The sequence below is a fragment of the Amphiura filiformis genome, chromosome 4, assembly GCF_039555335.1.
Source record: "Amphiura filiformis chromosome 4, Afil_fr2py, whole genome shotgun sequence".
Classification (NCBI taxonomy): domain Eukaryota; kingdom Metazoa; phylum Echinodermata; class Ophiuroidea; order Amphilepidida; family Amphiuridae; genus Amphiura; species Amphiura filiformis.
This window is the reverse complement of record NC_092631.1, coordinates 5,067,369-5,081,774: the sequence shown is the minus strand read 5'-3', so window position 1 is coordinate 5,081,774 and position 14,406 is coordinate 5,067,369. Positions and strand designations below refer to the sequence as shown.

Here is a 14,406-nt window from a genome sequence, read left to right as displayed (position 1 = left end):
AAAATACATAACTTAAATAGACATCAAAAAACTTCATAACTTTAGAACCAAGTATGCTAGACCTTTGGTGTTTTCAGTAAATGATAGCCTATTGTATGTATAATGTAATAATTACACTTACAGTAACTCAATTTTCAAAAATGCCTCCTTTGGCCCCCATGGACCGGATCGTGTCACATATTATGTTTTTTTTTTCAAATTATAAACCCAAGGTACCAATTAGCTGAGTTCTTACACATGTTGATTTGTAACAAGTTATATATTATATTTTCTAATTATATAAACCAAAGGTAAAATTTAGCTGAGTTGCTCTTAGTAACAATCACCCATCTATGGTGATTACTTCTGATATAGGAACAGAAATAACTTTTCCAGTGTAGCTTGTAAGTTAGCCTTGCTCCTTGCATGCCAATATGATATACACAGGTGCAGTCAGTTGAATGATTGTTTCCTGGGCTGATGTTTCTACCTGTAATATTTCAAGAAATCTGAAAAAAAAAGAAAAACATTATTCCAAATAATCTGACAAAAAAGAAAAACAATGAGTTCAAAAAACTTTTAGCACAGAAATTTTTAGCACCTTGAATTTTTGATGTGTGACACGTATTCATCAGAAGTCATATGATGCCTCACCATATGATGCCTCACCATATGATGCCTCACCGTTATGGTGACCTTCGGTCTAAAACATTGAAAAATAAGTTATTGAAGATGAAGATGATGACCAGTATGATGTCGATACAATGTTTGATGATGCAGATGTTGTGTCACACATTGATAATCAAGTTTAGTCAAATTTTCAATTCCTGTGCTGAAAGTCGCCTTAAACTTTTTGAATTGTTTATTACCAGTACATATGAACTTAACATTTGAAAACAAGATTGAGGCCTTCAATATTTTCTCTACGGCGGCCCCCTTTACCAGGTCACTTGTGCCTGGCTCAAGTCTTAACAGCGTTATCTGCTAGATTTCAACTGTAAATGCCTAGATATGCCTGATTTAATAAAAATATTGGAACTGAGTGGCATAGTTAGAATTTTGGTTTAAAAAATGATACAATTTTGCTGTAATCATGACATCTTATTATTCAATTATCCAAATGGACAAGTGTGATGCTTGTAACTACTTCCCATATGAACATAACTACATCATTGTGTGTTGTATAATAATTAGTGTGACTACTTTCCTCTGCTGCTCATCACAAAGCAGTTCAAACTATTCAACACTTTGGGACTGTATTGTTCTCCCTCAACTTTTCAAATATTAATATTAATATTAATACGTACCTTTGTTGAAAGCCAGTGATTATATCCTGATCAGGATGCTCTCTCAAATGCTTTTGATAGCCTGAAACTGATGTTATAAAACCAATGAAATCCGCTACTGTCATTGTATTCATAGTCATCAATTGGTATCTGCAAATCAAGCAAATAATACATTAGGTTACAAGTACTTTAAAGAGTTGGGCTATTCCATTAAATAACAATACCCTTTGTGGAAATTGTTGGAATTCAACTATTTTAATTATTCCAGACCCCACAATTTTCATCAATAAAAGGTGGAAAAGGTGTAGTAGATTTTGGAAATCCAAACAAACTCGTCCAATTTTAAGTGAGATTTTACAAAATTGAACTAGATTTTATAAATTTAAACAATTTTCAACTGGATTTTAACAAACTACTGTAAAAGTAGTTATTTTTGCATGTGTAATTGTTTGCGTTTCGCTGATTTTTAACAATTTCACTTATTTGAAAATTCATGATTTTGAGTCTTCTTACATAGACCTATACATAAAAAGAACATATTTGCATGTTTTTTATTTTCGCGGCAGCTGCATAGAGCACTTTTGGCTGCATGACCCCTATACTGATATGGTAGTCTGATGTGCGGTATAGTTTTGTGTCATGTTATTTGCATAGGCCTATATGAATATAAATGAGCTTATTTGCATATTAATTGTATTTACAAACCTATCTTATTTACACACCTTTGTGTGGGGCCACCTTAATTACGCACCATGTAATTATAGTTGCATAACCCTTGCCATGGAAATGGAATAGAATGCACAGATTACAAATTTGCCAACATGGCAGAAAAGATTCTCCAGACTCTTCTGACAATATTGACATCTGATTTGTCCATTTGAAACATCTGTCCAACGACATGGTCCAATCACAAGTAAATAACAAAACTATTCTTACCTTTTGACATCCTTGAACTGATTTGGAAGAACAAATTTATGCATGTACATATCTTGTAGATATCTAGGTTCATATACAAAGTAGTCCTTCAGAGTTCCATGGTACAACTGAAAAGGAATAATAAAAGCAACATAATAATTTTAGTTTCATAATAAAAGGCCCTGCATGAAATTATCGATTGGCTCCAAACAAAGGATTTGAGCCGGTGTCCTTCACCGTAGTTATGGCGGAGTGCAGTCCATTCAATCAAATGTTGTCATCAACCTATTTGATCGTAGTGCAGCACAGTGTCAACACCCTGTATTATAAATATTTTTTTCCATACAGCTCAATACTCCGTTGAAATCAATATTCTATTATTGACACAGATAAAGAAAGTTTACATATGCATTGTGTCATAGGACGTACACCTGGAACTTAACTGAATGGGCTAAACACGTTCCTTTATACCTATAAAGTATAATTGTCATTCTCAAAATTAAATATATCTCAATTTTTACTTTGGATTTCAAATTTTTTACTTTCAAAACGCAGTAAAAGATATCCACAGCAAGCTGCAAGGCCCCGCTAATTAGTGTACTGCTTTTCGAGTGAGTGTACTGGAAACAAACCCCTGGTTTTACCTGAAAACAATTTTTTTTCTTGTAATAGAAACATCATATGGGGTACTAGATCGAGCATGCACAAATCGTAATAATGTGTAGAATATAGAAACGCTGTGGTATCTCATATGATAGTCATGGTATGCTTAGCCTGAGTCGCTCGGCCTATCTCGAACAAAATCGCGATGCGTAGCTGTTAAAAAACGAGAGGATTCGCTGTACTATCACGGCAATTTTTAACACAAAGATATAGGGATGATGACGATGTGTGCAGGGTTATGTGTGTGAGACGAACTGTCACGGTAGATTGCAATCATGCTTTTGTTGAATGCATTTGAGTAGTCCGCCATATTTACGGGATGATACGTCACATGCAAGGCCTCTATATGCTTTGATACATAGAGTATGCAATACCAAAACCCTGCCCTCTCTTTTTGTCTGTCACTAAATACAATTGTTTAATCAATATGTTCAGAGGAGCTTTGTGTAACTTTGTCACTTTGTACCATCAAAAGGCGCTTTTCCCATTCTATCTTGAAACTTGAAATATGCTGAGCACAAAATGATTTAATTTGCTTTCGCGCAATGTGGACTTTATGTTAAGGGTGGTCTTAACCCTGGAATATGGAAACTTTTGGGCCTCATAACTGCTAAATTGTTGGTCTAAAGTATATAAAAGTATACATACTTAGAATGGCAAAGACTTGATGAATTAATATGTGAGTCAAATTTTTTTTTTATTAATTCCTGTTTTTTATGATTTTTTTGAAAATTGAGCATTTTTCAACCATTTTGGTACAAATTTCTCAAAGTTGGTTAAAATTCAAAAATATAAAAAAATGGGTCTTAGATATTTTTATCTAGTTTTTAAGACCACCCTTAAATAATATTTGCTGCATATGAAATTGAATACCTGAGTGGAAGAAGGGCCCAACTCCAATTTTTTACAAAAATGAGTTAGACCCATCATTTTATTGCCAGCAGACTGTTCTTCCACATACACTCAATCATGGTTTTCATGGAAGAAAGGCCCAACTCCATGGAGTTGGGCCCTTCTTCCACAAATATTGAGTTAAAGAGGAATTTTGTTCATTCATGAAATCTGCTTTTCACTACAATAAACCTTCTTGCTGACATATTACATGCTTCTATACTTGTGCAATTAATGGATAATTACCAAATTTCTGTAGCTATTTATAACACATCTACTTGCGGAACTGGCACTTGCAGTATATTAGTGGAAGAAGGGCCCAACTCCAGCTCGTAGTAAGACCTGTACCATTGCCATGGATACATCATATACAATTTTGAATGTAATATTGTATGTTCATGTATTAAAGGTCCCCTGAAGATGAAAACATTCTGTCTATAAAACTTTTCCAAATATTAAGTTTTTTTCTCAATATCTCAAAAACAGTTTTGATGGAGTTGGACCCTTCTTCCACTCAGGTATTCAATTGTGACTGTAATTGATTTTATACATGTTATACCATGTACACATACCTGATTATAAATATCAGACAGCTGTTTGGCAATCTTCTCATCTGCATGTATGATGTCATGTACGTCCCTAGTGTAGATCTCTAGGCATCCATTTGGTGTCAGAACTCTGGAAACTTCTTGGCAAAATTTGGTGAAAAATAAATCCATATAATGTGCAGCTTGGAAACAAGTGACTAGATTGATTGAGTTATCAGACACTGGAAGATTTTCGGCAAATCCACATCTGGGAAAAATGGAACAGCAAATAAAATTAATGTTATATGAGTTTAATGGTAATGTGAAAATTAAGTGGCAATTTGAAGAAGTACTCAACAAGGTATAATTGAAGACTGAATTAAAAAGACTGGTTTGTGTCTGACGTCAGGGCAAAGGCGCGGCGTGATTGGTTGCCGATCTGCGCAGTATGGCATTTTTGGGCTGGTTGACAGGACGTGATAGGCAAAGTAGTCTTTTTAATTCGGTCTTCAATTATAGTGCACAATTTTCCAAACATTTTGCTTCGATACAAAGCTTTATGATGCAGGGCTCAAAGAACACTTTCTCAAAAAGTTCACAAAATAGCCCCCACCCCCTAATATTTTGGTAATGCCAAAAGGTACACAAGAGGGCTACTTTTGGTAGCTCTGCTCAATATGACCCTTGTAATGAAAAAGTGTTTGGATCAGTCCTGTTATGATATACATAAAAAATGGTAGTGGATAAAAGACTCACCCTAATTTGCACACAGAAGTGATTATTTATCAGGAGTATATAAGAAAACAGAATTGAATAGACTATCTGATGGAAACGTTAACAAACAGACCATATCATGCATTATTATAAAATGGCGGAATGATGTATCTTAGGTTGAATATTGTTTGTAACCACTGACCCGACATCGACATTGCTCTTATGCGCTTTCGCCCACCTGGTCTCACATATTCAATGATCACTGCCACCAACTTTGATTTTTCTAGTAGTGATACCTTTGGAATATACCAGCATCTATTTTACAAACTTAAATCAAATACACACATACATACCCAGCACCCCAACATGAATTGTAATCACCTCCGAACGTGGGCACAGTTTAGGAGTATCAAACGTGGACGTCTCAATCCATACTCAATCAACATACCAAGGATATTTTCTGCCATTTTTGTGTGTGTATGCATGTGTCAGGGGTGCAAATTGTGATTTCTTCCTCAGGAGCAAGGTTTTTAGGTGCAAGATTTCCTCAATCATACCAGACATAAAAATACTTTATTTTGCATTTCAAAAGATGAGAATGGTAACATAGCATGTATATTTACATGTAGAGCAACATTGTGTTAAAGCAATATTATAACATTTTCAAACAAAATAGATTAGCATTTCTTTGCCATAAAATGTTAGCTTTTACTGTCAGATATATCCCTTTTATTTTTGAGCGAACAACTACGGCAAAGCAAAGAAAATTGGAATTTACTACCAGCGCACATATATGCCAATACGCACCACTCCTTCGGTCATGTTGTGGTACGCGACCCTTTGTTGTGTATATCACCGTCCCGCACGCCGTGACGTACTGTGTGTTATGAACATCGTGTATGCGTTCGACTAATAATTCCATCGTAATAATAAAGCACTGAATCAGCCTTTAATTCAAAATCACGGATTTTGACAAAACTACAGCACTTAGAGTCTTGATTTTTGCAGGGTATATTGGTTTAACAAAGTACAATTTAATCGTGTAAAAAAGGAATTTTAAAAATTCAGTGAGGGCGTCTTCCTCAGCAAATGTTATAATATGGCTTTAAGTCTTTGAGCATCCAAAAAAGGCAGTATCCGGACAATGTGTGTGCGTACCCAAAGAGGAGAATAATTGAGAAAAACTGGCAATGGAACATAATGGAAAATACAGGAATAACTTGGTAGGCATACCTTCAGCAGTCTGTGTCAAACACCTGCAGTCTGCAATTCCAATTGTTTTTAATTCAAAGATCCTTTTATGAAATGTTTTTTTAAATGAGTGATGGGCTGAAATGGAAAGAATGAAGTGATTTAATGAAGTGATTTCATTTTGACAGAGCGTAAAGTTGGTGGGAGGAATTGTGATCACATCCTAGGTGTGATGATAAAATATCCATTCAGCAGCAGATTTGAGCTCATTTCCAGGGATGAATCTTCCACAAGATGGATAATGTCTGACTGACAAAGAGCGTAAACCAATGGGAGATGGTCTGTAAGTAAGATATGAAATCAGGATGAAGCAATGTTATATCTCACGCTTTAATGTAAAAAAAACACAAATATTCTCTGGTGCACCTCAACTTCAAGTTCGGTAGTGACGTTAATGCCTTTTTACGGTTCCACTGCAAGCATGCCAACAAATCACCCTTGTATGTGTGAGTGTACACTCTGCATGATTAACTTTACTGGCAAAATTGAATACTACACAAAACAAAATTGCACCTCAGGACATCCATACTGCAGTTACTGTCCGTTTTCCTATACACAATACACAGTGCTCTCACCATTGAGCTGTGACCTGTACAAATCGTGTCATGTTAGAAGATAGGCATTTGTCTAGTTAACGTCAATGTGTGAAAAATAACCGGCCAATATTAAAAGTACTCTCAAAAACTTCTAGCACATATATTCCTCTAACATGACCTAAAATTACAGCTAGGTTAGATGCTCAGAAATATTCGTACTTTGGTAAAATAGTGAGTGAGGGCAAGACATAGCTAGCCAACGTCCCGTGTTAATTGAATGGAGATTTGACCGAAAATGTTGGTAAACGGACCGCTCACTTCTGAAGAATGCCACACGAAAACGGTACAAGCTACATTTAAAGTACTCTCTGTTCGATCATCATGATGAGTTTCTTACATAGTATGCCGAAATTGGGTACTGCAGGTGGTTGACAAAGGGTCGTACGTCGCTGATGAGTAAGTGAGAGTGAACATGAAATGCAGCGCCCATAACCCAAGTTAGTAGCTAGTTAGTGGAGGCCGTCACGGGACTGATTATTGATTATTGAAGTGCCTTATTAATAGATACGCATACGATTTAGGGCAAGAAAAAACCGGGACACTTTTGGAGACATCATCATCATCATCATCATCATCATCATCATCATCATCATCATCATCATCATCATCATCACTTTCTACATTTTTTCTAAACAACATACTGTTTTAATAAGATTTTTTTCTTAAAATGCATTTAACTATAATTATTGTTTAGAGCGTGGTGAAATAAAACATCACGATTTTCCTCACAAAACAAATATAATGCATAAGAAATCGTTTGTTTTAGAGCGTGATGATGAAATAAAACATCACGGTTTTCATCACGAAACAAAGTAATACATAAGAAATCAATTTTTCTTGAGTGATGAAATAAAATATCATGATTTTCATCACGAAACAAAGTAATACATAAGAAATCGTTTGTTTTAGAGCGTGATGAAATAAAACATCACAATTTTCATCACAAAACAAAGTAATAGGCCTACAAAAGAAATACTTTTTTCGAGAGTGATTAAATAAAACATCACGATTTTCATCACTGAACAAAGTAATACATAAGACATTGTTTGTTTGATTGCAATCAACCGCGACAGTTCGTCTCACACACATAACAATGCACTGCGATCAAATAGGTTGATGACAACATTTGATTGAATGGACTGCACTGCGACTTGATTACGGTGCACCGGTTCAAATCCTTTGTTTGGAGCCAATCCATAATTTCACGTACAGCCTCTATGCAAATTAGAGTTTACACTCGCTGCAGCTGGGGTAATCGACGAAGCTGGTTGTCGTTAGTGATCGAATGCATGAGCTTATTTGCTTTACTGAATCGATTTACTGGATTAATATCCTGTTAACTGGGTTTAATGCCACAAAGGTCGAATCGGGCTTGCCATGGACCATAAGTGCATCATGCACTACCGAACTTGTGGCAAATCAATGTTTAAAATTGGGATTCCTACCCAATGCAATTATTTCTGAAATGGAGTATAATGATTGCATTTGTTGACACAATGGAAGAATATTGCAAAGTTGACAAAGAATGCTTGGATCCTAGTCCTTGAATCTAGTACTTTGCCATAAAGAACAAGCTTCTAAAAATGATGATTAACATAGGTTAATGAAATGAAAACAGTAAAATGTAAATTATTATGTTCCATAACTGAAGAGTGTTGAAGCAAAATGATTGTGATGTATCTCAGTGGCAACAGATTTAAAGGGGCATTTCGTGATCCACAGCCTCATCCCCCTACTTTTCTCAAAAAAGTTGAGATTTTTATATCACTGGAAACCTCTGGCTACATAATGTTTATGTACAAAATATTTCTTGCAGATTAATTCGTTTAGCAAAGATATCGAAATTTGAATTTCGTTCTGGTGCACCAGAACGAAATTACAACGCATTGTCTATGGAGCAGTGTAATACACATAATCATGCATAACTTCATGAACGCATAAAATCGGAATCAACTGAAATTTTGGGAATAGGTTTTTTTCGTGGATATCTAATGAACAAGAGCACCAATGGCGCTGTGGCTCTGCGCTTTTTGGTGACAGTGAAAGTAATTGTTCTTGGAATCGATTGTGCAATGTGACAGATCACATTCAATGGGTACATCTGGTTGGTTGGTTGGTTGGTTGGTAGCTATCTCATTTACAGAGCATACAAGAATACATCAATCAATTTAGGGAATTACTATTTAGCGACATGGATCGAATCTGGTGGAATTGGATAGAAATTGGTCCAAATGGACCGAAACTGATCAAAACGTATCAAAATACATAAGCCCTTAGATTATTAATACACAGATTGGAATTTTTCATTCCTGTGCCTTCTAAGCGTGCATTTCGAATTCAGCTGACGCTTGGTACAGCGTACAGACCTGGCAACATCGCTTATCTTACGCTGCCAAGTTTCTTTTGTATACGCTCGCTCTGTTTGCGCTATTTTTGAGTTTGCTCACGCGGTACCTGACTTAGCGTCGATCCCCTGAGGCAACATGCCATGTTTCCGCGGTATGCATAAGTCAATGTCAAGAATAGTGTTGTCTGAATAAGGTTTTGGCTATAATTAATTAGTGACTGTACCCACCAAGTTTAATACCTATACGACAGTTTATACTAATTTGATCTCAGTTGACCCCAGGTGACCCTGAAATGGCCTTCCAAAACTTTGGCTCTAAATAGTGACTGTACCCACCAGGTTTCATGCCTATCCAACAGTTTTCACTCATTTGACCTCAGATAACCCCTGGTGACCCCAAAATGACCTTCCAAAAATGTGACTGCAAATGTTGACTGCATCCACCAAGTTTCATGCCCGTCCAAATGTTTTTACTAATTTGACCTCAGATGACCCCTGGTGACCCAAAATGACCTTCCACAAATTTGACTCCAAATGTTGACTGTACTCACACAGTTTCACACCCATATGACAGCTGTTACTAAATTGACCTCAGATGACCCATGGTGACCCTGGAATGACCTTCCAAACATTTGGCTCTAAATGTTGAATGTACCTACCATGTTTCATGCCCATATAACAGTTTTTACTAATTTGACTTTAAATGACCCCTGGATAACCTCAGGTGACCCTGAAATGACCTCCCCAAAATTTAACTCCAAATGTTGACTGTACCCACCAAGTTTAATGCTCATCCGACAGTTTTTACTAATTTGACCTCAAATGACCCCTAGTGACCCCAAAATGACCTTCCAAAAATTTGACTCCAAATGTTGACTGTACCCACCAAAGTTTCATGCCCATCCGACAGTTGTTATTAATTTGACCTCAAATGACCCCTGGTGACCCCAAAATGACCTTCCAAAAATTTGAATCCAAATGTTGACGGTATCACCATGTTTCATGCCCATACAACAGTTTTTACTAATTTGACCTCAGATGACCCCTGGTGACCCCAAAATGACCTTCCCAAAATTTGGCTATAAATGTTGACTGTATCCACAAAGTTTCATGCCCGTTCAAAAGTTTTTACTAATTTGACCTTAGATGACCCCTGGTGACCAAATGACCTTCCACAAATTTTACTCCAAATGTTGACTGTACGAGGGCTGTCGAGTGCAGATCAGACGGAACACGCTTTTCAATACGGAATAAATGCTAACCTCATCGTGACATCATCCAAGCAGCGAAGTTCATTTCCCATTGAAAAAGTGTTATCCGACGGATCTGCAGACGACCATTCTGGTACCCACCAAGTTTCATGCCCATCAGACAATTGTTACTAATTTGACCTCAGATGGCCCATGGTGACCCTGAAATGACCTTCCAAAAATTAGACTGTAATGTCTAAAAAATTTTGACTGTACTGCCATAAAGAACAAGCTTCTAAAAATGATGATTAACATAGGTTAATGAAATGAAAACAGTAAAATGTAAATTATTATGTTCCATAACTGAAGAGTGTTGAAGCAAAATGATTGTGATGTATCTCAGTGGCAACAGATTTAAAGGGGCATTTCGTGATCCACAGCCTCATCCCCCTACTTTTCTCAAAAAAAGTTGAGATTTTTATATCACTGGAAACCTCTGGCTACATAATGTTTATGTACAAAATATTTCTTGAGCGAAGTTCATTTCCCATTGAAAAAGTGTTATCCGACGGATCTGCAGACGACCATTCTGGTACCCACCAAGTTTCATGCCCATCAGACAATTGTTACTAATTTGACCTCAGATGGCCCATGGTGACCCTGAAATGACCTTCCAAAAATTAGACTGTAATGTCTAAAAATTTTTGACTGTACTGCCATAAAGAACAAGCTTCTAAAAATGATGATTAACATAGGTTAATGAAATTTTGACTGTACTTAACAAGTTTCAAGCACATATAACAGTTTTTACTAATTTGACCTCAAATGACCCCTGGATGACCTCAGGTGACCCTGAAATGACCTCCCAAAAATTGGGCTCTAAATGGTGACTGTACCCACCAAATGTCATGCCCATCCGACAGTTTTTACTAATTTGTCCTCAGATGACCCCTGGTGACCCTGAAATGGCTTTGTTGACTGTATCCACCAAGTTTCATGCCCTTTTGACAGTTTCTACTAATTTGACCTCAGATGACCCCTGGTGACCCCGAAATGACCTTCCCCAAATTTGGCTCTAAATGTTGACTGTACCCACCAAGTTTCATGCCCATACGACAGTTTTTACTAATTTGACCTCAAATGATCCCTGGTGACCCCGAAATGACCTTCCCAAAATTTGGCTTTAAATGTTGACTGCACCCACCAAGTTCCATGCCCATACAACAGTTTTTACTAATTTGACATCAAATGACCCATGGTGACCCCGAAATGACCTTTCCAAAATTTGGCTCTAACTGTACGGGCAAGTTTCATGCCCATACGACAGTTTTTACTAATTTGACCTCAGATGACCCCTGGTGACCCCAAAATGACCTTCCAAACATTTGACTCCAAATGTTGACTGTAGCTACCAAGTTTCATGCCCATCCGATAATTTTTACTAATTTGACCTCAGATGACCCCTGGTGACCCCGAAATGACTTTCCAAAAATTTGACTCCAAATGTTGACTGTATCCACCAAGTTTCATGTCCATCCGACAGTTTTTACTAACTTGACCTCAGATGACCTCTGGTGACCCCGAAATGACCTTCACAAAATTTGGCTATAGGGGGCCTAAATGTTGACAGTACCCACCAAGTTTCATACCCATACGATAGTTTTTACTAATTTGACCTCAGATGACCCCTGGTGACCCCAAAATGACCTTCCAAACATTTGACTCCAAATGTTGACTGTAGCTACCAAGTTTCATGCCCATCCGACAGTTTTTACTAATTTGACCTCAGATGACCCCTGGTGACCCTGAAATGACTTTCCAAAAATTTGACTCCAAATGTTGACTGTATCCACCAAGTTTCATGTCCATCCGACAGTTTTTACTAACTTGACCTCAGATAACCCCTGGTGACCCCAAAATGACCTTCCAAAAATGTGACTGCAAATGTTGACTGCATCCACCAAGTTTCATGCCCGTCCAAATGTTTTTACTAATTTGACCTCAGATGACCCCTGGTGACCCAAAATGACCTTCCACAAATTTGACTCCAAATGTTGACTGTACTCACACAGTTTCACACCCATATGACAGCTGTTACTAAATTGACCTCAGATGACCCATGGTGACCCTGGAATGACCTTCCAAACATTTGGCTCTAAATGTTGAATGTACCTACCATGTTTCATGCCCATATAACAGTTTTTACTAATTTGACTTTAAATGACCCCTGGATAACCTCAGGTGACCCTGAAATGACCTCCCCAAAATTTAACTCCAAATGTTGACTGTACCCACCAAGTTTAATGCTCATCCGACAGTTTTTACTAATTTGACCTCAAATGACCCCTAGTGACCCCAAAATGACCTTCCAAAAATTTGACTCCAAATGTTGACTGTACCCACCAAGTTTCATGCCCATCCGACAGTTGTTATTAATTTGACCTCAAATGACCCCTGGTGACCCCAAAATGACCTTCCAAAAAATTTGAAATCCAAATGTTGACGGTATCACCATGTTTCATGCCCATACAACAGTTTTTACTAATTTGACCTCAGATGACCCCTGGTGACCCCAAAATGACCTTCCCAAAATTTGGCTATAAATGTTGACTGTATCCACAAAGTTTCATGCCCGTTCAAAAGTTTTTACTAATTTGACCTTAGATGACCCCTGGTGACCCGAAATGACCTTCCACAAATTTTACTCCAAATGTTGACTGTACGAGAGCTGTTGAGAGCAAATCCTTCCGAACACGCTTTTCAATACGGAATAAATGCTAACCTCATCGTGACATCATCCAAGCAGCGAAGTTCATTTCCCATTGAAAAAGTGTTATCCGACGGATCTGCAGACGACCATTCTGGTACCCACCAAGTTTCATGCCCATCAGACAATTGTTACTAATTTGACCTCAGATGGCCCATGGTGACCCTGAAATGACCTTCCAAAAATTAGACTGTAATGTCTAAAAAATTTTGACTGTACTTAACAAGTTTCAAGCACATATAACAGTTTTTACTAATTTGACCTCAAATGACCCCTGGATGACCTCAGGTGACCCTGAAATGACCTCCCAAAATTGGGCTCTAAATGGTGACTGTACCCACCAAATGTCATGCCCATCCGACAGTTTTTACTAATTTGTCCTCAGATGACCCCTGGTGACCCTGAAATGGCTTTGTTGACTGTATCCACCAAGTTTCATGCCCTTTTGACAGTTTCTACTAATTTGACCTCAGATGACCCCTGGTGACCCTGAAATGACCTTCCCCAAATTGGGCTCTAAATGTTGACTGTACCCACCAAGTTTCATGCCCATACGACAGTTTTTACTAATTTGACCTCAAATGATCCCTGGTGACCCTGAAATGACCTTCCCAAAATTTGGCTTTAAATGTTGACTGCACCCACCAAGTTCCATGCCCATACAACAGTTTTTACTAATTTGACATCAAATGACCCATGGTGACCCCGAAATGACCTTTCCAAAATTTGGCTCTAACTGTACGGGCAAGTTTCATGCCCATACGACAGTTTTACTAATTTGACCTCAGATGACCCCTGGTGACCCCAAAATGACCTTCCAAATTTGACTCCAAATGTTGACTGTAGCTACCAAGTTTCATGCCCATCCGATAATTTTTACTAATTTGACCTCAGATGACCCCTGGTGACCCCGAAATGACTTTCCAAAAATTTGACTCCAAATGTTGACTGTATCCACCAAGTTTCATGTCCATCCGACAGTTTTTACTAACTTGACCTCAGATGACCTCTGGTGACCCCAAAATGACCTTCACAAAATTTGGCTATAGGGGGCCTAAATGTTGATAGTACCCACCAAGTTTCATACCCATACGATAGTTTTTACTAATTTGACCTCAGATGACCCCTGGTGACCCCAAAATGACCTTCCAAACATTTGACTCCAAATGTTGACTGTAGCTACCAAGTTTTATGCCCATCCGACAGTTTTTACTAATTTGACCTCAGATGACCCCTGGTGACCCTGAAATGACTTTCCAAAAATTTGACTCCAAATGTTG

At 37.7% G+C, this 14,406-nt stretch overlaps 1 protein-coding gene across 1 annotated transcript in view; it reads right to left on the bottom strand.

Annotated features, from left to right (window-relative positions):
- Positions 1 to 276: 276 nt before the first annotated feature.
- LOC140150494 (putative methyltransferase DDB_G0268948) overlaps positions 277 to 14,406 on the bottom strand; it is a 45,273-nt gene continuing 31,143 nt past the window's right edge. Inside the window, exon 7 of the mRNA XM_072172515.1 lies at positions 277 to 488. Within this exon, the coding sequence (XP_072028616.1) occupies positions 389 to 488 (100 nt within the window). The 3' untranslated portion in view covers positions 277 to 388. The remainder of the gene's footprint in view (positions 489 to 14,406) is intronic.